The sequence below is a fragment of the Chanodichthys erythropterus genome, chromosome 5, assembly GCF_024489055.1.
Source record: "Chanodichthys erythropterus isolate Z2021 chromosome 5, ASM2448905v1, whole genome shotgun sequence".
NCBI lineage: Eukaryota > Metazoa > Chordata > Actinopteri > Cypriniformes > Xenocyprididae > Chanodichthys > Chanodichthys erythropterus.
In genome coordinates, this window is record NC_090225.1 from 26,021,770 (window position 1) to 26,047,665 (window position 25,896).

Sequence of the window (25,896 nt, forward strand, 5' to 3'; positions counted from 1 at the left end):
TGAGATCAGCATAAAGCCTCATCACACGACCTAACGATTCATTGCAGCACAAACACCATCATCCGACCCAGACGAGACTCAAAACACGACATTGCTGTTTGAAAGTAGCGTTTCCGAAGTCATGATGCTTCTCACGCTTCTTTTTATCTCCACGGGTAATATATGTGGTTTTACTAACCTCCACTTTATTCTGTGTGTGTTAGTTGTAAGAAATGTGTCATAGCCGCAGTTAATGGCGGAGGAAGTGTTTGGTAAACATGTCATGTAGGTTACTGAAAGTCGAGGAAGTGTTATCTTCAAATACACATCCTAACTTGGTCTTTATTCTGGCTTTCATGAACAGAATAATCTTATCTAATAACCGAGATATTAATGTTGTATACCAGTGTGTTTATTAGCAAGTCCGTCGAGTGTTGACGTGCTATGCTAACTGGCTAAGTGTTAGGCAACAGACTTGAGCCCACGATAAGTGTCTTATGACGTTTTTAAAATATTTTGTCCAAAATTAGTTGACTCAGCCGGTGTCTGTATTTTTATACGTATATATGCGTTTGTTGCGCAGATTTGTTTAAACTATGACTAAAACTAAAGTATATATGTTAACAAATTAGTTTGTCTGAAACCGACGTAAGTATGAATACTGGGATAAATTACTATATGTTGTAATCATGAATGTATTGCTTATATTTTAATTTCTCTTCTTGCACTTAATGCCAATCTTTTCCGCCTTACGACGCATCACTAACGGCCATCTCGTGCTTGATCGATTTAAATGATTTAATCAACTTTATCTCGTTCTCTTGATCTCTGACAGTAGTCATTGGATGTTGACACGGTAAATGAAACACTTTTTATCAGCGTTGCACTGATGCTGATGTACTCAGACTGTCTTTTAACCCCAAGTTTCCTTTATTCTGAGACCTGACCAATCATATGCGGCGTTGTTTGTATCCAAGCAAGTTTTGTTTCTCATGGCTTCAAAATGACTTCTGTTCTCGCTTCCAGGGGATCAGATCCGTGCTACATGCACATCCTCTTCTGTGTTCCTCTTTAGGGTTTTTGTTTAAAGGTTCAGTTTAACTTGATCATTTGCAGAAAGATCTGCTCATGGAAGCACAGAGGTCTGAACAGTCCTTCATGGTGTCTTTCATAAGTGTGGTCAGATAGAGCTTATAGCTTGTGAAAAATGGTTTTAATAATAAACCCACATATGCCTCTCAACTACAGAATCTTTCACTTCTCATTGATATGCAGTTTTCTCAGTAATTGCACAAGAGGAAGCTGGAAACTATTGGCCAAACAGACTCATGACTTTTTATAAAACTTTAGTGCTGTGATTGTAAAGGCATTTTGAGTATGTGACTGTTTTCTCTTGACTTATCACTGGGATCACTTCTGCATTTCATGTAGTTGATCAAAAAAAGACTTTCTTAATCCATTTTCTTAATGAAGATTTGCTTGATTCATGTCCATTTTGTACTTGTCAGTTTTAGCTTTTTGCTGTTCAGTCCAGTGAAATTTAAAAACTGATTCCATTAGTGTCTTATAATATGAGCATACACATAAACCGCATACGCTGTTATGAGAGAATTGGAAAAATGTTGTTTAGAGAGGTTTCATGTCGTTGCTTGACATGCTGTCAACTACCCATTTCACAATGAGTTGACTGTTTTCTGTCTAGCAATGATCTTTTATTGAATCCTCTTTCCTCATTTATCATATGTTGGTAAAATGTAAGTACTTTATGGTGTGTAACACTTTCATATTTGAATAATACCATGGTCATTCAAAGTGGGCCGTAAGTTTATTGCATAGTGCTCTGCCATAATCTGTACTGTCTGCACTTTCTCACCTCTTTTTATTGCTTTTGTTTTTAGGCAGTTTCTGATTTGTTTTTGACAACTGATAAGGATTGCAGTGGCAGACCAGAAGTGAAACCCTGGTGGTTTAACAATGTTTTTCATAGGGATGTGCATGAGTACTCAGTTTTGACTGTGACAATCGATCATAAAAAAAATTAAAGTTACGGTAATCTTTTTTTTTTTTTTTTTTCTGGATTGGTTATTCAGCATTTTGTGCGACACCCAAGGTCTGATTGGATGGTGTTAGTGTGCAGGGATATCTGAAATCTAAGGGTGCTCTGATCAAGATTTTTGGGGCTGATCCCCAATTACAGATCACTGAAAGCAGTATTGGATGATACGAATCACTGAAATAAATGAGATGAGCAAGTGAATTGACAACTCTTAAGGCCCTGTCCCAAATGGCATCAACCATTTGGGACCTTCTGAAAGCTAAAATGAAAAAATGGGGCACCCTACAGTCTCCTGGACTTAACGTACATGCGCAAGTCCACAAGAGCAAAAGTGCATATAAAGTGTGCCATTTGGGACCGGGCCTTATTAGCAAGCAACATGTATTCCATTCCCTCTTTTGGAGGTGATTAGGTACAGCTTAACAAATATAGCTTTCCTGTGAAATAGGTGGTGCAAATAAAAACCACAGAACAGACTTTATCAACAAAAGGTAATCAAATGTAAAACAGCACTGCATAGTCTTCACTGTATACATTTTCAATCTAGATTAGTCCTGATAAATCTACTAAAGAGCAGGGAGTGTTTTTTTTTTTTTTGTCTTGTTGTTTAACGTTAATTGGCTGCTGTTGCTTTAAGGCTGAATGCACAGATCCAATATACTGTTACACATGCAACTTATTTCACAAGTGTTTAATCACTTAAAGGGATAGTTCACCATAAAAATGAAAATTGTCATTTACTCGCCCTTAAGCAGTTCCAAACCTTTATAAATTTCTTTGTTCTGCTGAATGCTAAGGAAAATATTTGGAAGAATGTCAGTAACAGATCTTGCCCCCCCATTAACTACCATAATACTTAGTTTTCCTACTATGATAGTCAATGGGGGGTGAGATCTGCAAAGATGTTGCAAATTTATTGTCCTTTTCAGATACCTTGTAGAACTGACAGACCAGTGAATGTAGTAAAGCAATTTTGGCTGCGCATAGAAATATTTGCATGAGTTTTGTGTCATCTGATCGGCTCTTCTGACTGGCCTTTATAAAGACTACTGATTAAACTATAAAGGTTTTATCGACCCGGATCACCCTTAGAATCACTTTGATCGTGAAAAGTTAATTGTAAAATGTACAGCGCCAATCTGCCATAGCCTACATAACATTATAATGAGAACTCTATTGTAATAGAATGTGGAAAATTCTTTGTGCTTTAGTTGCCTGTTACAGAAGGATCGCATCCACGACAGGAGTTACACATTCAGACAAGCACATTCAAGTTAACGTGCGCATTCACATCCTTTTGTGCAGATTTTTGTTGTAATGTTAAAAAATTGATGCATTGATAATCCAGCAGTGTTATTTTTCTAGTCATATTTTGATTGATAAATAAAAATGACATGAAATATGTACAATGTTAATTTTCACAATAGTGTTTTAATTAATTTCGGGAAAGGACCACAAGCCAGAACTCCAACTCGGGTCCCCTGAAGTGCAACCCACAAGGCCATTAGCTTTGATGAAATAAAAAAAAATTGACAAATACCCATCCCCAGTTTAATTGGTTATTGGATACTTCATGTTTGTTGCTTTTGGTTTTAAGAGATTTGGCCATTAGGGATGATTTCAAGTTTACTCATGGGCATTGCACAGTTCATAAATCATGTGATGTTGACTCATGAATATTACTGTCATAATTCATTACAGTAAAATACATCGTCAGTCATTTGGTAAAAGTGCACTTGCTCTTTCACATCTGGGCAATGTGTCAACTAGTCTTGTTCAGTCAGCTATAAAGGCTGATGCTGAGCTGGTGGAAACAGAGGCTGGATCATAAGACTCACGCTTCTAGTTTTTGTCAGTGCATGTGTCATATGTCAGATGAGATTGCCTACAAATTTCAGACTGGAGTCTGCATGTTTCTTTTTTTTTTTCTTTTTTTTTAAATGGTGATTCAGCAGTAGGAGGAATAATCCTTCAGATATGTACATCTGTCCAAAACTGCTTTCCTGACTACAGAGTCCTATCATCCCTAGGTGGAAACTCTAGAAATCTGCTGGCACTGGCTTCACTTGAGTCTGTTTATTCCTGATTTGACTCTTCATTTCATGGGAAGTTTTAAAGGAGCTGTAATTAAGCATTGTACTTGGTGGAATCGGTATTAACTGGCCTAAGTTCTGGGGACTTTCCAGGCACGAACTTTTTTTTTTTCTTTTTTTTTTTTCTTCTTCCCTCTTCCTCTTTCCCCTCTCTTTAAATCCAGTGTCATTTCTTTAAAGCAAAGTAGCTTTGCTCTGTTTGCCCAGAAATTGATTGTGAAAGCCTAAGGTTTGTTTTTTGGCAGCTAAGATTTGCTTCTAAAATGTTACTTGATTAGAATTCAGTGGAGAACAAATAACAGGTTTTTCCAGTGTCTTTTCTGTGATTAGTCACTAGGATGTAATTTCACTTGTATACAAAATGTTAAAGCAGAAAATTGAATAGATGATGCTTCCTTATTCAATGTTGATGACAATCCAATTACAATACAAAACATGTTCTAAATGTTTTTTTTTTTTTTAACACATTGTGTGAAGTCATGACTCATTGCAGGCCATCATGTCTGTGACCATTGCAGCTGTTCTGAACCTGTTCTGAATCTGTTTTCTTGTTAGCTGTGGCGAGTCCCCTGTTGGGTACGGAGCAGTGTGCCCGCGGTCCCCCCTATTGGTGCCAGAATGTCAAGACTGCTTCTCTTTGTGGTGCCGTCCAACACTGCCAACAGAATGTGTGGAGCAAGCCTCAGATGGTGTGTTGATGGATTCTCAGAAGCGCTTTAGTATGCCAGTGTGTAATTTATGAACACCAAGTGTATTGAACATTCATTCTTGCAGAAATCTGTGCCATGTGATCTGTGCAAAGAGGTGTTGATGGTGGTGGAGCAGCTTTTGAAGGACAATGCCACAGAGGTATGCATTGATAACATTGATAACAGTGGAGTTTTGAGTACTTTTAATGGAGGTCAAAGTCTAAATTCTTGTTTTAATCTAGAGCGAACTCCTTGGATACATGGAGAAGGCCTGTCAACTGATCCCTGATGAGGGCCTGGCTAGCCAGTGTAAGGAGATTGTGGACGACTACTTCCCCATTCTCATGGGCATCATCCAAGGAGAGCTGGTGAGCTGAATACTTCCATTCCCTTTTAACTGGGTAACAATATCCCTTTTAGTTGAAAGTTTGTGATTGGTACATGGTGGGTGTTCCGTATACATTTTCATTACCTCTTTTCCAACACAGGCTGCTGCTTTTTGAGCAGAAAGACAAAGATTCATGCTGTTACAAACCTAATGAACAATCCTAACTTTGTGGATGTTTGATATAAACTTTATTTAAACAGTTATTTGCTTAAAATAAAGCCCAAAGTATACTGTGGTTTTTACGTATATGCAAGGGTCTGCGTAACGGTGCGCATGATGCAAATTTCGTCACAAATTGTATATGTGCTGCCTGACATTCATTTATTTTATTGTATTTTATTTTAATTTTTTTGTAACCGTGCATATTTTGTACACAGGTCACACATACGAATTGAATTTGTTTTGCATTTAATCAGTAGTTCAACAAGGTGGCAACACTGGTCTGGGCTGATGTTTCACATACCCCCTTTCCACCAGCATGAACCAGGTGCTAGTTCAGAGCTAGTGCTAGTGCCTGTTCTGAGTTTGTTCAACTGGAGCCAGGACTTATGTCACTGTATACGTCTCATATTTCACAGTAAAGCTAGCACCGCAGCGCCAAATACAAACATACCAAGCTTGTTTGAGATGCATCGGCTTCTCGCATAGCGATCGGTGCATGACAATAAAGCTCCATGAGAACGATCCAAAAGCACAAGGAGTCAAATGCTCTGCAAACGCTCCCGTGGACCCACGGCACCCGCCGAATCGGTCCGCTCTGCTCCGATGCATCTTGAACAAGCCTTCTATCAACAAGCGCGGATGTTTCACTACTGTTGATGCTCATGGCTTTGTGAACCTACACTGGCATCCAAACACGTCTCGCCGTAATTTGTATATAGACGGAGATTACAATCGAGCTGCTATTAGCTCGATTAGCTATTTCAAAAATGGCGGTCTCAAGTTTCTTGTTGGTCATGGTAACCCCGCCCCCAGCCCCTCATGCAAGTGGTTCTTACTTCTAGCCCAGCAATGATTTGGTGCTACTTACGAACCACTTTTCCAAAAGGCAAAGAACTGATTTGAAACTAGGCTCTGGCTCCGAACCAGCACTCAAACTGCCTTGGTGGAAAAGGGGTAACGGTAGAAAACAAAATTAAAGGGACGGAACAACAAAATACAGGAGACTGCAAAACTAGAATCCCTGGTAGTTCCTATTGTGCTGGGTTAGACTCTACTCTGAAGTAAGGGCTAAATTAGTTCCCCCCCCAAAAGGAGTTTCTAGAACTAAAATCGTTCCTGCAGTGTGAACACGCCAACAAGCAGGTACTTCTGCCAAAAGTTCTAGGAACTATGAAAAGGTTCTTCCTGTGCGAAAGCCTCTATAGTTTCATGTGACCAAATGTTAACCAGCTTTTTACCACCTTTCTGTAAAGGAAAAGTGTTGATGGCATGCATCAAAAAAACACGAAGACATTCATTTTGGCTGTTCTTTTACACAACTTCCTGATACTTTTAATCCATGGTATTATCTCATTGGATACTAAATCAGACCCTGTAGAGTACAACAGTAGAATATTTCTATTCATTACTACTTCATCAAAGTTGATTGTGGCTTTTACAAAACCAAAAAAATAAGCGACTTTCAAACATGCTGGTGAACTAAGCTACCCATGACCCTGTTAAGAGAATCAATCAAACCACCAGTTAGAGAAGTTGCTCAGCTGAAATATACTGTGGAAAACTGAAACTAAATGCATATAGACAAACTAAAGGCTTTAGGCTAACAACAAAGCAGCCTTTGTGTAATGGTCTCTTTCCTTCCTATTGAGCCTCATCTTTCATTCAAAGCATCAGTCACAATCCTCTTTAAAGAACTGAAGGGGGTCAGTGTATTCAGCTGCAGATCCTATTTGTGTTGATCATGTTCTACAATGCATCTGTGTTCCCTTCTTCTTGCAGGATGACCCCGGTGTGGTGTGCGGTGCCATGGGCCTGTGTGTGTCCCAGCAGGCAGCTCTGGCTAAAGCTCAGCTCATGTCCAATGAGATCCCTCAAGTGGACCTGAACCAGCGTGTCAACCCCTTCCTGCTCAACATCCCTCAGCTGCTCTACCCCCAAGAGAAAGTCAAGGAGACCCCCAAACAGGTGAAGCTGTCACACACCTGTATGTTTAATGGGGATTCTAAGTGTTGAGCCTGAATAATGTTATGCAGTGTTGTCAGCTGCTGATTAAAACATGATTGAATTCATCTCATCCTGTACGTTCACTAACTGATTGGTGTTCTTTTGTGTGCAGATGGATAAAGATGTGTGCCAGGACTGCGTTACGTTCCTCACTGACACTCAGGAGGAGGCCAAATCCAATGCCTCATTTATCAGTGCTCTGCTCACGCAAGTGGAGAGCCAGTGTGAACTTTTGGGACCTGGCATGTCTGATGTGGTGAGAACATGAGAATTGGGTTTACTTGGTTTGTGTGCTCAACGTAAAGAGAACTTAATTTGGTGTGAATTGCTAGTCCGGTACATATCATTTTTTTTTTTTTTTTTTTTTAACAGTGCAAGCAGTACATCAGCCAGTATGGCCCACTGGTCTTTCAACAGCTCATGTCTATGGTAAGTAATTTTGCATAATTAAAATGTCTTATTTGTGTAGGCATTTCAATGGTTTCATTCTTCCATCCTCCATTATCAAAATGGTGCTCAAGGTTCTCTTGTGGCACACCGCAGTGAGTTTTAAAGGGGTCATATAAGGAATCATTTAATGTTATTATCATAGTGTACATAATTTCCAGAACTCTACTTTCTCCCCATTGAAAGAGCATTTGTTAGAAGTTGAATAAGTTTCAGAATGAAACTCTTTTGCAGCTCTCTTGCAGGTGCCCACATAAAACTTTCAGGATAACACTTTATAATAGGCTTCCATTTGTGAACATTAGTTAACTATATTACAGTAATTAATAATAATACATCTAAAACATTGATTAATCATAGTTAATGTTAATTTCATCATTTACTAATTTAAATCGATGTTGTATCTGTTAATGTTTAATGGACTTGGGATAACCTGAACAATTAACAGTTATTAACTAAAGGTAACGACTATTAATAAATACTGTAACAAACATATTGCTCATTGTTATTTAATGTTAGTAAATGCACTAACTAATGGAAACTTATTGTAAAGTGTTACCCATTTCAGCAATGTGCATTTGACAGTGGATCAAATGAGCAGCTGAAGTTTTTTTTTAGGATCAGGATGATTGACTGTTGGGATTGAGTCTACAATCCTGTTTCGCAAAGAGGCACAAGCAGCAAAAAGCGTCCTGTTGAAAGGGTCAAAGACGGGGTGGGAAAATTGTTGAGAAATGTGGCATAAATGACTGACGTTTATAAGTGAAACTCAGGGGAAAAATGCTATTAAAATATGACCCCTTTAATATGTAGAGCTTGTTGGAAACTTGGTCAATCAAGTGAGCAAAGCTGCTTGTGTTCCCTTTCCTGTTAAGACACTGCCTGTCTGCCAGCTTTATTTGCATTTCTAATCACTTGTCTATTCCCCCCCCCCCCCATTCTTTATTCCCACCTTCATTTTTTTTTTTTTTTTTCTCTTGCGGTTTTGTTTGCTCTGGTCTTCAGGAGCAGGTATGTTTCTCTTGAGCTGCTAGTCTCATCCTAGTTTGTCTTTTAATCTGTCATGTGGCTAATCACTTGTGCTGTTTTCTAATCCAAGCGACCATTGCTAATCTGTGCTGTTGTGTAGAGTAGCCACTCGCATGCTCTTAAAATAGCCCTAACCTTGAGGGTTTCATGCTTGTTTGTAGATGTAGTACCAGACTAATCATCCATTATCATAACACTCATCACTCATAATACACTACCTGTGAGTAGGGTTGGGAACTATGTGCTGGTTCTTATTCAGTAACTTATATTTCACAACAACAAAAGATCACTAATTTCTGTGCCATTTTGGTTCTGTTTGCAATCTGCATTCTTCCCCAGAAGGATGGGAGTGACATTAAAGCCCCCTGTTTCCTGAATACCATTCAGTGGCAATTAAAAATAAGACTTCACATTTCCGCTAACACCGTAAAGTGGCCGGTTAATTATCCTCCATCAGTATCAATCAAAATTATTTATTTTCCTACTGTATTGGAGAGAAAAGTACCATGTTGATCTGCCAGTTGTGGGTCTTTTCATGCAGGGAACTCTTCTCCATATTTTTGCATAATGATGCATTTAAAACGGATATTTCCAGATTATATAAAACATTTCCAAAAAGATAAATTCACATTGTTGTTGCAGATGAAATATTATAGTTGAACATTTTATTCGTGTTTGTAGTTCTGAACATGATCCTCCAAAGCGCAATATTAGTGTGCATGGATCCACACTTCCACAAAATAAACCAGAAATAGTAGACCATCAGGGGACTTTTGGCATACTGTTCAACATACTATGTTTTGGGACACACACATTCTAATCTCACACATTATTTAGGCTTGATAGTATGCACATTGGGACGCAGGGTCAATTTATGGGTTTGAATCTGTCTTGAATTGACTCCTTAAGTGATTGAATCATTCTGTGAGGATCTTGACTTGGGGCCTGTCCCAGTACCGACGCTTACAATATTTGCACTCCTTTATTTGCATGAAGTATTTGGCCAGCGTTTAAGTGGGTACAAACTTTTGCTTTACCTGATGTGTTTATTTTTTTTGATGCTGTAAATGCTTGTCAATGGGTAACAGGTGCCACTGCTTATTAATTGTGGTGCTTTTTAATTGAATAAATTGCAAACATCTTAAATGCATTCTTATCGCTCACCAATAAAATGTGCAACACTTTAGTTTTACTTAATTACTAGGGCTGGGAGCCTGGGACAATACATAGTTTCTCGATTTGCGATAAATATTTCTGGATCGATACTGATATTTTCTCTCATTGATTCTGAGCTTAGTTTTAACATTCTTGTTTCAACACGATTTTGGTAAAGTGTTGAATTGAATGAATAAGTGAACCACCAGCAGCTTTTGCCATTCATCATACTTGAACACAATCCTGTTTGTATGCATGGCAGTCATTAGACTGACAGGGTGATGTGGGATAAATTGGGCATGATGTGGAGCAGTATCATGGATAATCAGTTATTCAATGTTGCAATGAATGCTGCATGATGTCATCCTGGAAGATGTTATAAGCATATCAGTCAGTGCATGTCTGAGATTCTGCTTATGTTGACACGTCATGGTGACATGCTGTTCAATGAATGTGTCTGTGCCTCCTACCATGCCTCTAGCAACCCAAGGACATCTGCGGTCGTGCTGGCTTCTGTCCCCTTCAGAAAAAGTCTGTGCCCATGGAGACTCTGATGCCTGCCAAATCCATCCCTGCTGTCAAGATGTTTCCTGCAACCAAAATTGAAACACCTGCCCTAGCCAAGCCTGCTAAGGTACAAATCCTATAGCTTCTGTATTCTTAACAGTGAAGTAGGGAACCGTTTAAAGGATTCCCCAAATGCAAGATGTTTTCTAGATGCACATGCATTTGTTTTGACAGAAGCTGGTGCGAGTGCGTGACTCCCCTCAGTGTGCCATCTGTGAGTTTGTGATGAAGGAACTTGAGGGCATGATTGAGGATCACACATCTGAGGTATGAAGCCAATGTTGATGATATTTTACGTGTTAAAAAAAATTGAGGCTGCAACAAATGGAGTACATGGAAATAAATTTGGTAAGCAAGACAGCAATGAGATGTCGAGGGTTGATTAACCCTTTTAGCTCTTAAAGGCATTTTTAAAGTGACAAACACAAAAGCAAAGACTCATAATTCCAAAACCATAGCAAGGAGAGTCAAAAGGTTATCGTTTGATAGAAAAGATACATTTGGACACTTTCATGCTGAGAAACTGTTGAGAATAAGACCTAATTATACATTTTAAATATATTTTATGTACATATTTATCTTATTTGACATGCAATAACTCAGGTTGGACTATATTATTTATTTTTTTATTTCTTTCCCTTGTTGAAGTTTCCCTACATATGAACTGCATTTGAATCAAATTTTGTGGTGATGGCATAAAGTAATCCAAAAGTTACAGCGTTTGGAACCAAGGTTCAGTTTATTGATCTTCTTAGGGAAAGTAAGGTTGCAGCGAACCCGCGCAGTATAGCAACTTGCACCCTTGATACTCCCCTAAAGGGTATTTAAAGAAGTAAACAAGGGAAAAACTTAACAAAGCTACATTTTAGTTTTTAGCCAGTGGTACACTTCTGGTTTAAAAGTTTTAAGCCAAAGAGACCTTATCAGCAAGTGGGACTGATGAAATACAGTCTTCATTAACTGAAGAGAAAGCAGATTTATGAAAATGTAATGGATGCTGGATTTGCAGCCAGGCAATTGGCCAACAATCCCCTGCAAAAAAAAGCACACATAAAACAAAGAATCACCACCACCACTAACAAAAACGCAGTACAAGTAAATTGTTTTGTTTTTTTAAGTTAAAATATTCGTATTTTTCTCGCCATAATTTGAACTCAAACCAAAAATTCATAACACATCTGGCATCAGTGGAAAAATTGCTTCATAATATGAAATACTTGGATTAAATACTCAAAACAAGACAACTAATATTTCAATATAGTTCTGTAAATTATTCTTAGAATAATGCTTGGATAAGCCACATTTCAGACTTAAAGGGATAGACCTTATGTAATTCCAAACACATAAGACTTTCGTTAATCTTCAAAACAATTTTTAGTGACGCTTAGAGTTTGTTCAGCTAGCTTCATGGTACAGGCCCTGTTACAGGATTGGCATTGACTCCATGATGCGGTTCATAAACTTCCTGTGAACTCTGGTGTTGATCCTGAGCTCATGGTTGACTATGGAGTGAGTGCACATGAAAGTGTGATATGGGTAGCAGGGACTTGTTGCAGCAGATGTTCACTTTGCTGACAGCTGATTGGTCCAATTTCAGTTTGCCCTCTTACCCAGTACAAAACCTGCCTCCCAACAGATTAGCTGTGGAGCACAAATTACTATGGTGATGAACACTGGTATAAGAATTCATGGTACCTAAAAACAAGGGTTGGTGTAAACTAACCTAAAACTAATCTGGTTAGCCTGCTAAACCAGCTTCATGGTGCAGGCCCCTGGATTTGTCCCTCATTGAAAGTCCAGTGACCCAAAACTACGAAGCCTCATTGGTTTTTGTGCATCAAGCACGATTGTGCTTATATTAACATTATTTGATGTGCTGTATGTGTCGACCAGTGCTTATGTGAATAAAAACAAACTAAATCGGTACATATAAAGTGATGTCTCTTCAGAAGAGTTTGATTTTTAAATCACTCAATTCATATTACATATGCATTATGAATTCGTTTTTGCAGCTGAAAAAGTTTGGAATGGACTTTCAATGGAGGGACAAATCTCTCATTTCATTTAAAAATATCCTCATTTGCGTTTCAAAGATGAGTCAAATTGTCAATTTATTTCACCCTCATGTCGTTCCAAACCCATTAATTTTTAGGTGAACTATCACATTGCTTTAAATCTGTAAGTATACAACATTCTCCTGTTTAATTTGTTGCCATTTTGTTAATTTTAGCAAGAGATTGTGCAGGCTGTGGAGAAAGTCTGTAATATTTTGCCCTCCTCGCTCACGGCTCAGTGCAAGGATCTTATTGACACCTACGGGCAGGCCATCATTGAGCTGCTCGTGCAGGAGGCCGATCCCAAAACGGTCTGCTCTTTCCTCGGGCTCTGCAATGGGGTCAGCCATGTCCGTAAGTGCTGATGATGATGTATTCAGCATAATCAATTTTTATTTTTTTGTCTATGTTGGATGCAAGAAATTTACATTGCCTTGTTCTTATTTTTCCTGTCTTGTAAAGCTGTAATGGACAAGGAGCAATTTGAGGCAGGCGGTTTCTGTGATGTCTGTAAGATGGCAGTGCGTTATGTGGATGGGATCCTGGAGCAGAACGCCACTCAGGCAGAGATCGAGGATGCCGTGAGGAAGGTCTGCAACTTCCTGCCTGATTCAGTCAAAGATGAGGCAAGTCAAACCTTTTGTGTCACACTTGCAGTAAATGGATATCATTTCTTACATCTATACTCAACACTTGCAGGGCTTCCAACAAATGATACAAATTCAGTTTAAATTTCTCAGCAAACTTTCTACTGAGCTGCTGTCCAACATGTATGGCCCTGTGAAATAGGTTTTATTTTTCCCAATATTTTTTTTTTTTTTAAATAGAAATTGTTTTAATTTTTCTGGATTTATGATTTATTATTAAATCTGTGGTAATCAAATGAAGGCATAATACATTAACAATTTATTTAATCAAAATGTAAAAATTAAAAAGTTTAATAATAATAATAATAATAATAATAATAATAATAATAATAATAATAATAATAATAATAATAATAATAATAATAATAATAATAATAATAATAATTTATTAATTATTATTATCTAGAGATGAAGTTCATGTTGAATGTCTGAAATAAGAGCATCACATGTCTTTTTTTTTTTTTTGAGATATTCAGACGCTAGTCCATATCGTGATTTGATCATGTACAACCCCAATTTTCATTTATTATATAGTTCCCTTTGAATTATACAATAAATTTCCGTTCCGTATGACTGGATTCAGTCTGTGCTTTCCACGTTGCATAAATCATAGGGCTCTAAACATGCAGTATACAATTCATTTGTGACATCCGATTTGCCAAAGCTGGTTCTGCGTTGAGAATCGGCCTGTAGTAATAGATCAGTGTTTGTCTGCGTATTAGGCTTGCTGTTGTAGTCGGTGTTGGTGTTTGGTCGTACACACATTACATTACTTGCCCACTGCGGCAATTTTTTTTTTTTTTTTTTTTTTTTTTTTAAAATGGAAAATAAAATCCATTTAGTTCAGTGGGACAACGGACGCTACAAATATAAACTGCAGCTTGTGCTGAGTGAAGCAGACGCTTTCAGAGTTTCAGCAGGAGTCAGATTTCACTTATGGTACAAGAGTAAGGAGATGACCGACAAGACAATGGCAGGATTGGGAGAACAGCTCCTGATTACAGCGTCCTTATAGGCCTCTATACAGAGTATGTGTGATTTGCTAAAGCAAAAGTTAAAAGTGAGCGCTCATTCAAATGCGATTCACTTCCTACTGTGTTATCAGTAAATACCAGTGTTGATGCAAGTTAATATACAAGTGAACATTTCCTCACCGTGACATTCTGTGTATGTGACTGACCATGTGCTGTCCTCCTCCCTGCAGTGCAACCAGCTCGTTGAGCAGTACGAGCCTATGCTGGTGCAGCTGATGCTCCAGGCGCTCGACCCTGACTTTGTGTGCATGGTAAGATTTACACAGCACTCTCAAGCTCAAATCGTGCCATCAAATGGTGAGCCTAGACTGAGCCTTATTCTCTTTTTCTCTCCCTTCTGGATACAGAAGCTGGGAGCATGTCCTGAGGCAGTGCAGAGGCTGCTGGGATTGGAGCAGTGCAGCTGGGGGCCAGCATTCTGGTGTAAGAATGTGGAGACTGCTTCTCGCTGTAATGTGAGTTTTGTCTTTCTGCATTACAGAAGATGCCAATTTATGTTTTGAGCATATAAAGATGTCTTGCACAACAATAGACTGATGTAAATGAAGCTTTGGTTTTTGTGTCGTAGGCATTGGACCACTGCAGGCGTCACGTATGGAGCTAAAGGATGAGAAGAGTGTTCCAGAACAATCTTAGGAAACTAAAGGAGAATTGCTGTAGCGCTGCTTTTCTTTTCTGAAATCAATACTTGGGTTTTCTTTTAAAGTGGCATTTGTAATTGATCTGTCACAGCTAATTTAACAGCCTTGTTTCAGGGGAAAGAAAGCTTTTACTGAAAGGACATGCACACTTTTGAGGGGGCAGGGGTTTGGAGGGAGATGAGACTGACAGGTGTAGCTATTTGAGAAATACTTGAACTGAAACTGGATTTTTTTTTTTTTTTTTTTTTTTTTTTTTTGTGCGCTATTGTGGGGATTTTTATTTTTAAAGTAATTTCTTTTAGTTGTACAATGCTTTAAATATGCACATGCATCTAAGCATTTCAAGAAGTATATATGGAAATGGATTGTGCCTTTTTAATGGAAGTGGGAGTCTGGCACCCCTGAGAATGAAGATGAAATGATTTAGGATGCTCTAATATCCCTGCCTCCTTTAACTGCAAATACATCTGCAAGGCCAGTGATTTAAACTTCTATTTTTTAATGGGTGACATTTTGGTCCTAATGGATGTTGATTCTCTAACTTTGTCACTGTGTCTGTTATTAATGAGCTAATGGGGAAAGTTATGTTGACATTCTTCATTTGATCCACTAATTGTTGCCCCTCACTGAATGATCAGTCACTGCTCCCTAAATGTTGATAAATGTCATTTTATCCTCGTGCTTCACACTGTTATGACTGAGCCTTTGTTTTTTTTAAAAATTAAAATTTAAATTCCAAACCCATTCTGTGGTTTCTTTGTTTGAAAGTTGAATGCCATTCAGCTCCTCTAAAGAATTTTCATATGTATAAACTTTAATGCATTAAATAACTTGTTATTCCAATGTAAACATCACTTTTCCAATCAGGCTTAAACCCCACCCCTTTAAGGTGTGGTCATATTTACCATCGCTCTATTGAATTTTCCCAGCAAAAGTTTCACTTGAAAAAGTTTGCAGATTTTGTTAGTATTCAAGTGGATCATGCAAATTCGCTACATTGACCAACAGAAAGCTACTCATCTTAAGTGACAGAGCAGTGCTTCATGAATTAATAATGGACCCTTTTTTTTTTTTTTTTTTTTTTGTCAGTGACCACACCACAAAAGCAAGTTCACATTCAGATCTGCCTCCATTTTTAACTGCAACATCCACCCCTCAAATGATGGATTGTATTCAACTCATGTTGTGGGGGGGGAAGTGTATCCAAGGTTTTTACTACTAGTGAGATTTGCTAATTTAACATCCTTTGCAATAGATGCTGCACGTCTCAAGATAAACGATAAAATTTTGCTTAGATTTAAAACGAGCCAAAATAAAAGCACATGTTAGCCATAAAATCAAAGTATAATTTTTCAGGTTCCCAGGATCTGAATTCAGTTCACAACAAATACAACTATAAAATTGTATTTTTAAATGTTTCATTTTTACAAAATCATACAATTTTATACTTCATGTCAGAGGTAGAAGACGAGATAACTGAGGTAGTGAGGTTTATGGTTGAAAGGCTGAAAAGTATTTCCTGATTTCAGGGTTCAGAATTTTAAAATGAGTGACGCTGATTACACAACCAGTGTCATTCCATCACTTCCAGCGATTGATCCGCCGCAGCTGCACATACGCAAGAATCAGACACACGCACATAATGCCTGTCAGAGCTACCTGGTTCTGCCAAAAACCCCAAGTGCTGTGGTCAATCTCTTGATGATCCAGGTACATGTTGCCTGTCATCCTGCCAGTCAGAGAGAGTTTCTTAGTTATGCAAGTGAAACTAAAACTTCTTACTGACCTCTTGTGGCTAATTCAGCTCAACAGTTTTTATAGTTCTGTTTTTTCCAGTTGGTGATGCTGTTGAGTGCGTCCTACCTGGTGTAGTTACTGGTGAAGACTTGATCTTTTAGTTCATTGATGGCAAGTGCCTGAAGAGAGACCATATGATTGGATTACTGCTAAACTGCATATACAGCCTCAAATGTGTTGTGATATGTTTTATGGTCTTACATTGTAGCCATATCGGAAAATACTGGCCCACTTCAGCCAGGACATCCAGCTCAGCATTGAATTCAGGTTCACCAGGAAACCCCCAAACACCTGAGAAAGCACACAGGACAGGAAAATCAGTGCTGTGTCCCCTAAAAATACTGTGCATGAATTCCATGATGTTTAGCATCTAGATATGACCATCTCTAAAATTCCCAATTACTTCCTAGAACTGGAATCTAAGAGCATTTTCACACCTGGATTGTTTGAAGACTTTATTTTGGAAACTGGCAATAGTTTCATTTAGGCACAATAGTGCAACAAAGTAATTCATATATAATCCATGTGTTTGTGTGTGTATATTATATATATATGTATATATTATATACATAAACACACACACACTGTTAAAAAGCAAACCCAAAAAAGAAAATGTTCTGAAAACACTCTCTAAAGGGCCATTTAGTCAGAACATATTTTTGCATTTAAAAACGCAAGACGCAGGTTATAGGAACAAAAAAAGCAAGGTCTAGTGATGTGTGTTTTTGTTTTTTTGTAAAGTTGAACTTTTAACTTGAGTGCGCAAGACGCAAGAAGTGTGAAAGTCACGCAAGAAGAGAGTGCAGCGGTCAATCATGTCCGTCTAGTGCATCACTATGGAAAAACAATAGAAAAGTAGCACAGTATAATGGAAAAAATACACACTGTGTGAATCAACCCCAAAGCAAATTTCATCTGTTCCACTAAACCAGGGATGGACAACTCCGGTCCTGGAGGGCCAGTGTCCAGCAGAGTTTAGCTCCAACCCTAATCAAACACACCTGAACCAGCTAATCAAGCTCTTTAGGATTAGTAGAAAGTTATAGGCAAGTGAGTTTTTATCAGGGATGGAGATAAACTCTGCAGGACACTGGCCCTCCAGGACCGGAGTTGTCCAACTCACCATCATAAAGACGAAAGGCAGTGCGATGAGGATGTTAGCCATGGCGAAGGAGCCCACGCTGGCACTGACCAAGAATGCCAAGCTCACCGCTGACAGACTGACCATACTCATGGTCAAACAGTACAGGAAGAACGCCTCCACATCAGACTTCAGACCTGAGCTCGTTCAGAAAAAAAAAAAGCCAGTTTAAAAGTTATTAATGTGATTCATGTTAATACATTTCATTTTAGGAGATGCTATTGCTAATCATTTGTGACACAATAACAATGAGAAATTTTAACTTTATTTTATTTTGGCCACTTCCTTTTGTCAAAATAGAGAAAAACAAGAGGACAAACCCCCTTTCTTGCCGTCTACATAGGGAGCTGTCTTTTATGGCGGCAAGAGTCTGATCTGAAAAACTCTACATGTGCATCAACTCTTTGTGTTATACAGATAGCGTTCTTCATCACAATTGATTTCAATAGCATTTTGTTAAGCTAATAACACCATACTCTAATAAAAGCATTACATTTATCAATACAATCAATTTATAAAATTGTGACATTTCTCTTGCTTCATTCATCATTTTGGATTTTTGTTACAATTCACTAAGGGATTGTCGTCTTGGAGATGGATAGATGCAACATTTGCCCAGAGAAGGTAGTGCCACTACTTTACCCATCATGAAGTACGGGATGGCAGAAAAGATGAAGACGGGGAGGATACGGTTTGGAATGAGGTCAGCAAACACTTTAGACAGGAAGTAGACAGAGGTGCGGTAGAAACCACTGGAGTTCTCGTGGCTGAAGATGAGAGGAACATGTGATGATGGTCTTCATCTATTAGGAATAACAGGTTGGAAAGCTCGTGTTTAGAGGTTGACTCACATGAAGAGCACTCTCTCGCTGATGAAGAGCTCCACCGCTGACAGATTGCCAAACACCATATTGATGACCAGAAAAAAGAAAGCTCCTGTTCTGAAGAGAGAAAAAATGAAAAACATTCAATATATGCAAAGAGTCAATATTTACAGTGTTGACCCTTCTTCTTCATAACCTCTGCAATTCGCTCTGGCATGCTGAATATCAGTTTCTGAGCCAAATCCTGACTGATGGTGATCCATTTTTGTCTTATTAGATGATCACAATACATGGGCTGTTGACTGTTTACTCGATATTTGGGGATTGACCACAGGTTCTCTATGGGATTAAGATCCGGGGAGTTGCCTGGTCATGATCCAAAATTTTAATGCAATGATCTCTGAGTCACTTCATTATCACTCTTTGCCTTGTGACATGGTGCTCCATCATGCTGGAAAATGCATGGATCATCACCAGACTGCTCCTGGATCATTGGGAGAACTTGCTCCTGCAGGAAGTTTTGATACCATTCTTTATTCATGGCAGAGTTTTTGGTCACAATTGTGAAAGAGGCCACTCCCTTGGATTAAAAGCAACCCCACACATGGATGCTCTCAGAACGCTTTACTGTCGACCTGACACAGGACTCATGGTAGCGTTCACTTTTTCTACTCTGGACAATTGATTTTCTAGATGTCCTAAACAGTCAGAAGGGGAACTCATCAGAGAAAATAACTCTGCACCATTCTTTTAGTCTATCCTTGATGTTTTTCTTGGAGAAAAGTGGCTTTTTTGCTGCTGTTCTTGACACCAGGCCATTGTCCAAATTCTTCACCTCACTGTGCATGCAGATGCACTCAAATCCACCTGCTGCTAATATTGAGCAGCTCTGCACTGGTGGTGCAATATATATATTCATAATTCACATACCATGAATGCAAATTCAACAGTTAAGTTAGGACCCAATGAACACATTTTGAGCCATGGATCTGGTAGCAGGTACTCACCTGTTCTGAAGAGCCTCTGGTAAAGTGTGTGGGATCTGGTAGTAGATCAGTCCCACTAAAATACCAAAGAAAATGTTGAGGAACAGTTGGGCATAGGAGGTCTGAGGATTCCTCAAGATGTTTCTTACAGTGCGGCCACTCACCAAAAGGAGCTGCAACATAGACATATGCTCATCACAAATGTACAGAAGTCAGGTCAAGTCACCTTTATTAATATTATATAGCGCTTTATACAATACAAAGCAGCGTTACAGGGATAACAGGAAAATAATAATTCAATGGCCCTGTTTCCACCTGGTATTTTAATCCATCTCTTTTGTCCACTTTCAACCACTTCTGTCCTGATTTCTTCGAGAAGAGAGAGTCTATGGGTGGGTAAATGTATGGGTTTTTTCAAATCTTTTGATCTAATAGATGAAATAAGCTCTGCAATTTACATATGAATGTGCACAGAGATGAAGAAAAACATACAGAGAGCATCAGCTTTCGTTTTTGCTCTGAACACCGCAAGACCAGCTGAACGCTGTGAGTGCGTGTTAGAAATCAGGAAAACGTTGTGTTTGGTACGTTTTTCATCTTCAAACCAAACTTGGGTCTTCAGCTGACAAAGTATTAATCCCATCTGGCTAGCGCACTTCCCATAATGTTCATGCATTAGATCAGTAGGCAGAGAGAAGGCAGTCTTTTGTGGCTGTTTGAACACATTCGACCACATGAGCATCTACACTACGAAAGCAATCTGGTTGAATGCTTTTTCGACTACCTCTGGAAGTAGTCGAAAGTGAACAAGCTCAAAATGTTTTAGGCCACTTTTGATCCGATCGAACAAAACGCATCTTAATACCAGGTTTAAACAGGGCCTATTGATGCAAACAGACTTCAATTCTGCTGTAAAAAGACAATAGTATATTCATTATTCAGCTGAAATAAGTGCAGTGTTGATTCAGTTTAGTTCAATAGCTGTGTAAAGTTCATAAATTATGGAAGGCCATCTATTGATGTTACTCTTGGTTATCTACCTGATGTGTCAACATAGGTAAAGCTAACCAGTCGCTTCTACGTACCTGGTAATAGAAAGGTGTGGCATAACTGACCCTGTCACCTTTAGTGACCTCAGGGTCAAGCCCATCTGAAATCTGGTTGAGTCGGTCTTTCACTTTGATGAAATGAGGGGACTGTTTGTAAATTACTGCCAGAGGGTTCTCATTTTCCACAATCTCCTCACTGCTGCTACACTTTTCTAAAAAACACCCCAAACACGGATGGTTAGCTGATCACATAGTAGTCGATAAATTAAAAAATATATATATTTTAGAGTTTATTTTAGAGCAAGAAATGCCCATGTGAAGTACCAAGAATGATATACAGTAGTGGCCAAAAGTAATGTCTGGAGGTTATATTTGTTTTTAATGATCATACAAGTTCAATTCAACCATCAAAATAATATATATATTTTTTTTTTTTTTTAATATTTTAAATAATAGGGAAGAACAAAAAAAGACTAAACTTGGTTAAGGTTTTTATCTGACAAAATTGTTTGGCAAAAAGGCAAAAACTACAGCTACAGGTTTTATTTTACTATGTTTAAAAAAAGAATGCATAGAAAAATAAAAAGCATACACTGACTACAACATAGTTTTTGCATTGGTTCGCTCTTGTTTTTGAATATGTTCATAATTTCTTTGTATGTCAGCCTGGCCAAAAATTATGTCCGCACAATTTGGCATGTTTCATTGCGTTATCGCATATAAAACAATTGACTCCAAACACATCGAGGGAAAAACCTTAAAAAATCTTTAACAACTTTTTAATAATATTTAAATGAAGGGTGAAGATGTCAATTCTCCTAGGCCGGATATAACTTCTGGGGACTACCATATGTTCATTCAAATGTATCTTTAAACAGACAGTTCCAGTTCTGTATTCTGATTGGTCAATATAGACTTACAGCCAAGCTAAAATATATAGAGTATAAATCACTGATTGAGACAGTGATTTATTTCTGGGCAATTTGTCTTTTTTTCAAATTTGTATCCTTAATTTGTAAGGATCTTGCAGCAAAAATTATAATTAAATGATATTATATTTTTATTTTTATTTATGAGTATGATCAATTTTTTTTTTTTTTTTTTTATGTGTGTGTGTGTGTGTATATGTGTACAATATTTTTTTTTTTTTCAGGATTCTTTGAAGAATAGAAAGTTCAAAAGAATTTGAAATCTAATCCTTTGTAACATTATAAATGTCTTTACTGTCACTTTTGATTGATTTAATGCATCCTTGATGAATAAAAGTATTAATTTCTTTAATTTCTTTTCAAAAAAATAAAAATAAAAATTCTTACTGACCCCAAACTTTTGAAGGGTAGTGTATAATGTTACAAAAGCTTTTGTATTTCAGATAAATGCTGTTCTTTTGAACTTTCTATTCATGTGACACTGAAGACTGGAGTAACGATGCTGAAAATTCAGCTTTGCATCACAGGAATAAATTACTTTGTAAAATATATTCAAATAGAAAACAGTCATTTTAAATTGTAATAATATTTCACAATATTACTGTTTTTACTGTATTTTTAATTAAATAAATGCAGCCTTGGTGAGCAGACGAAAATTCTTTTAAAAACATAAAAAATCTTACCGATTCCAAACTATTGAACAGTAGAATATTATACACGTATACATTTTCAGTTTTATATATATATATTTTATAATGTGTATAAATTTATTCCTGTGAATTTTCAGCATCATTACTCCAGTCTTCAGTGTCACATGATCCTTCAGAAATCATTATAATTCTGATTTGCTGCTCAAGAAACATTTCATACTGTTATCCGCATAAAAAGATGAATAGAAAGTTTAAAATAACATTTATTTGGTAACATAAGCATCTTTACGGTCAGTTTGGATCAATTAATGTGTCCTTGCTGAATAAATAAAAATAAAAAGCACCTGATTTATTGTTGTGAATTTGAGGAAGGACAGTTCCATTTGTGACATCCAGGAAGAAGTCTGCCGGGTTGTTGAATGGCTCACACTTGTATCCTATGACACAGTGACAAATTTGAGAATCATAGTACACATACAGTGATTAGCGAATTACTGCTCATTTGCATTTGAATGTTTGGATTATCATCAGTACTGTATGTCTCTCAGTACCCAAGTCCTCAAAATAGGTAATGGCTTTGTCGGCGGCCCCGGCGTAGATGATTTCTCCTTTATTCATGAGGGTGAGGTGGTCAAACTGCCTGAAGATGGAGTAGCGTGGCTGGTGAATGGAGAAGATGACAGTCTTACCCTTTTTTGAGAGCCTGAATAACAAAACAAAAAAGTGTAAAAACTAGTTCACATGGGTTCTAAGTAAATATCAAAACATCAATCAATCTCTAACTTGCCCAAATCTGACAAAAAACACCTTGCTTTGCATTTAAAGTGGAATGTGGTTTCTTCTGACAGCTACTGCACGAAAAACTTGAAGGTGAAATCATGGTGAATACATGTTGTGCATTTTTACGAGAGTTTCAATACAACTTAAACTCATCTGTGACAGGCTGTCATTTACCACACATCATTATTTTGACCTGTCCCTAAATTGGAAGCACAGCAATACATGTACAGGATGCATTTTGAATGGATGTCTATGGGAGGAATGCACCAGAGGGTTTCAAAGCAAAAATATGAAGCTTGTACTTTTTTTAAAAACACTTGAAACAATGTTTTGAAAGACCAAAACACACTTTTATGAAAAGGTTCAAGAATCCTACAAGTGACTTATTGTTGTCTCAGCATATTAACCCTAAAGCCTACTGTATCATATTTGATGCACACATTTCTAATGCCTCTAAATTATCAACATGATCAAAACTTTGCTGAAAAACCTTTGGACACAATCTACTTCATGACTTCTGTTGACTAATTGATAGTTTATATTTTTTTAGTGAAAGGCCGTTTCATATAATTCTTTAAACATTCACCTTCAGGTTGTGGTACACGTGTATTTTTGCCGTGAAATCTTTACTGATTTTTAAAAACTGAACATGATAATACATTTTATATTCAGTAATATTTTGAGATGAACATTTATTGGAATGAAGCAACTTAGGTTTACTTGATTATCCATACATAAATTTTAGAAAAATCATGTTAAAATGTGACTATCAAATATGATCCATCAGGCTTTTGAGGATCAATTATTTGTTAATCTCTCAAACATTGTATTGCACTGCATTATATGTTTTGCCCCACAATAAAAACTACAGAGCTTTGATCATAAAACTAAGCATTTAAATGTCATCTTATTTAAACATATTATTGGGAGATATAGAGTGACAACTTATATTTATATGCAGTTTAAGTAATCTGCTGTACTGTTATGACGATCTTATGGATTTACATTACATGCTATCAGAATTTCATCTTACGTTTTGACCATATAAATATCAGCAAATGCACCAAATTTCATATTTTTGTTTGGGCCTCTGAATAAAAAATGTGTTTATTCCTCCTTGAGTATGAGCTCCATATTCTCAATAAACATACTATATGAGCCACAAAAGCCTGATGTATCAAATATGATACTCAACAAAAAACTTTTATTTATTTATTTTTTGGTTTTGTTCTATTCTGTTTTTAAGTCTGGCGTCATGCGGCAGCGCTTCTGGGTCCAAACGCTCTATTTCATACCACAAGAAAACAACAAACGGCGATAATGTACGCACATGATGTGGTGTAATACTACCAAAAGATTATAATCATAACCTTTATCTCCATACCATAATCCCAGAAGGCCGGACAGTGATTCATCATTTATAAATCGTTAATATATTAATGTCTGTGACGCTGTGAGCACGGAGACTGTTGTGTAGACTTGTAAGTATTTTTAATATTTAACTTTAAAATGTTAAATGTTTCATATGAATAAATAGCACTTATAAACGGCCGTCAAGATGGCATTCTCAAGTGAAACGAGCCGGGGCTTGGACCCTGAAACAACGTTCCTTATGTCATGACTTAAGCAGATAGATCAAGGTTCAATAAACTGTTCCATTAAAAAAAAAAAATGTGACTATTATTTCATATGTCTGGCTTTACAGGATGAAAGGAATGAATATAAAAATGAAAATTTCCTGATTATTTACTGACCCCAAGGACATCCATGGTGTACGCTATATTGCCAAAAGTATTGGGACACCCCTCCAAATCATTGAATTCAGGTGTTCCAATCACTTCCATGGCCACAGGTGTATAAAATCAAGCACCTTGGCATTCAGACTGCTTCTACAAACATTTGTGAAAGAATGGGTCACTCTCAGGAGCTCAGTGAATTCAAGTGTAGTACCGTGATAGGTTGACACCTGTGCGATAAGTCCATTTGTGAAATTTCCCCATTACTAAATATTCCATGATCAACTGTTAGTGGTATCATAAAGTGGAAGCAATCAGGAACAACAGCAACTCAGCCATGAAGTGGTAGGGCACATAAAATCACAGAGCGGGGTCAGGAGGTCTGGAGTGATGAATCACGCTTCTCTGTCTGGTAATCCGATGGACGAGTCTGGGTTTGGCGGTTGCCGGGAGAACGGTACCTGCCTGACTGCATTGTGCCAAGTGTAAAGTTTGGTGGAGGGGGGATTATGGTGTGGGGTTGTTTTTCAGGCGTTGGGCTTGAACCCTTAGTTCCAGTGAAAGGAATTCTTAATGCTTCAGCATTCCGAGACATTTTGGACAATTTCATGCTCCCAACTTTGTGGGAACAGTTTGGGGATGGCCCCTTCCTGTTCCAACATGACTGCGCACCAGTGCACAAAGCAAGGACCATAAAGACATGGATGAGCGAGTTTGGTGTGGAGGAACTTGACTGGCCTGCACAGAGTCCTGACCTCAACCCGATAGAACACGTTTGGGATGAATTAGAGCGGAGACTGTGAGCCAGGCCTTCTCGCCAACATTACTGCCTGAACTCACAAATGCGTTTTTAGAAGAATGGTCAAAAATTCCCATAAACACACTCCTAATCCTTGTGGAAAGCCTTCCCAGAAGAGTTGAAGCTGTTATAGCTGCAAAGGTTGGGCCAACTCCATATTAAACCCCATGGATTTAGAATGGGATGTCATTAAAGTTCATGTGCATGTAAACGCAGGCGTCCCAAAGCTTTTGGCAATATAGTGTATATAATTTTCTTCC

The 25,896-nt window shown here is 37.8% G+C and overlaps 2 protein-coding genes across 5 annotated transcripts in view; one reads left to right on the plus strand and one right to left on the minus strand.

The window, feature by feature from the left end:
* On the plus strand, positions 1–15,685 carry psap (prosaposin). Of its 2 annotated transcripts, none has more exons than XM_067386728.1 (14): positions 1–155; positions 4,684–4,817; positions 4,903–4,977; positions 5,060–5,185; positions 7,147–7,332; positions 7,484–7,627; positions 7,744–7,800; positions 10,484–10,636; positions 10,744–10,836; positions 12,800–12,977; positions 13,086–13,249; positions 14,475–14,555; positions 14,652–14,759; positions 14,873–15,685. In XM_067386728.1, the coding sequence occupies exons 1-14, from the start codon at positions 122–124 to the stop codon at positions 14,906–14,908; spliced, it is 1,569 nt and encodes a 522-aa protein (XP_067242829.1). In that variant the 5' UTR covers positions 1–121; the 3' UTR covers positions 14,909–15,685. The 2 variants fall into 2 exon arrangements, with proteins under 2 accessions (XP_067242829.1, XP_067242830.1); XM_067386729.1 differs by having other exon boundaries at positions 10,747–10,836.
* abcg2c (ATP-binding cassette, sub-family G (WHITE), member 2c) overlaps positions 15,318–25,896 on the minus strand; it is a 21,068-nt gene continuing 10,489 nt past the window's right edge. For all 3 annotated transcript variants that reach the window (XM_067386724.1, XM_067386727.1, XM_067386726.1), the window contains exons 7-16: positions 22,873–23,024; positions 22,666–22,758; positions 20,779–20,954; positions 19,715–19,866; positions 18,735–18,824; positions 18,526–18,650; positions 17,866–18,020; positions 16,944–17,033; positions 16,809–16,861; positions 15,318–16,674 (exon numbers count right to left, since the gene is read on the minus strand). In XM_067386724.1, coding sequence (XP_067242825.1) covers positions 16,527–16,674; positions 16,809–16,861; positions 16,944–17,033; positions 17,866–18,020; positions 18,526–18,650; positions 18,735–18,824; positions 19,715–19,866; positions 20,779–20,954; positions 22,666–22,758; positions 22,873–23,024 — 1,234 coding nt within the window. In that variant the 3' untranslated portion in view covers positions 15,318–16,526. The remainder of the gene's footprint in view (positions 16,675–16,808; positions 16,862–16,943; positions 17,034–17,865; positions 18,021–18,525; positions 18,651–18,734; positions 18,825–19,714; positions 19,867–20,778; positions 20,955–22,665; positions 22,759–22,872; positions 23,025–25,896) is intronic.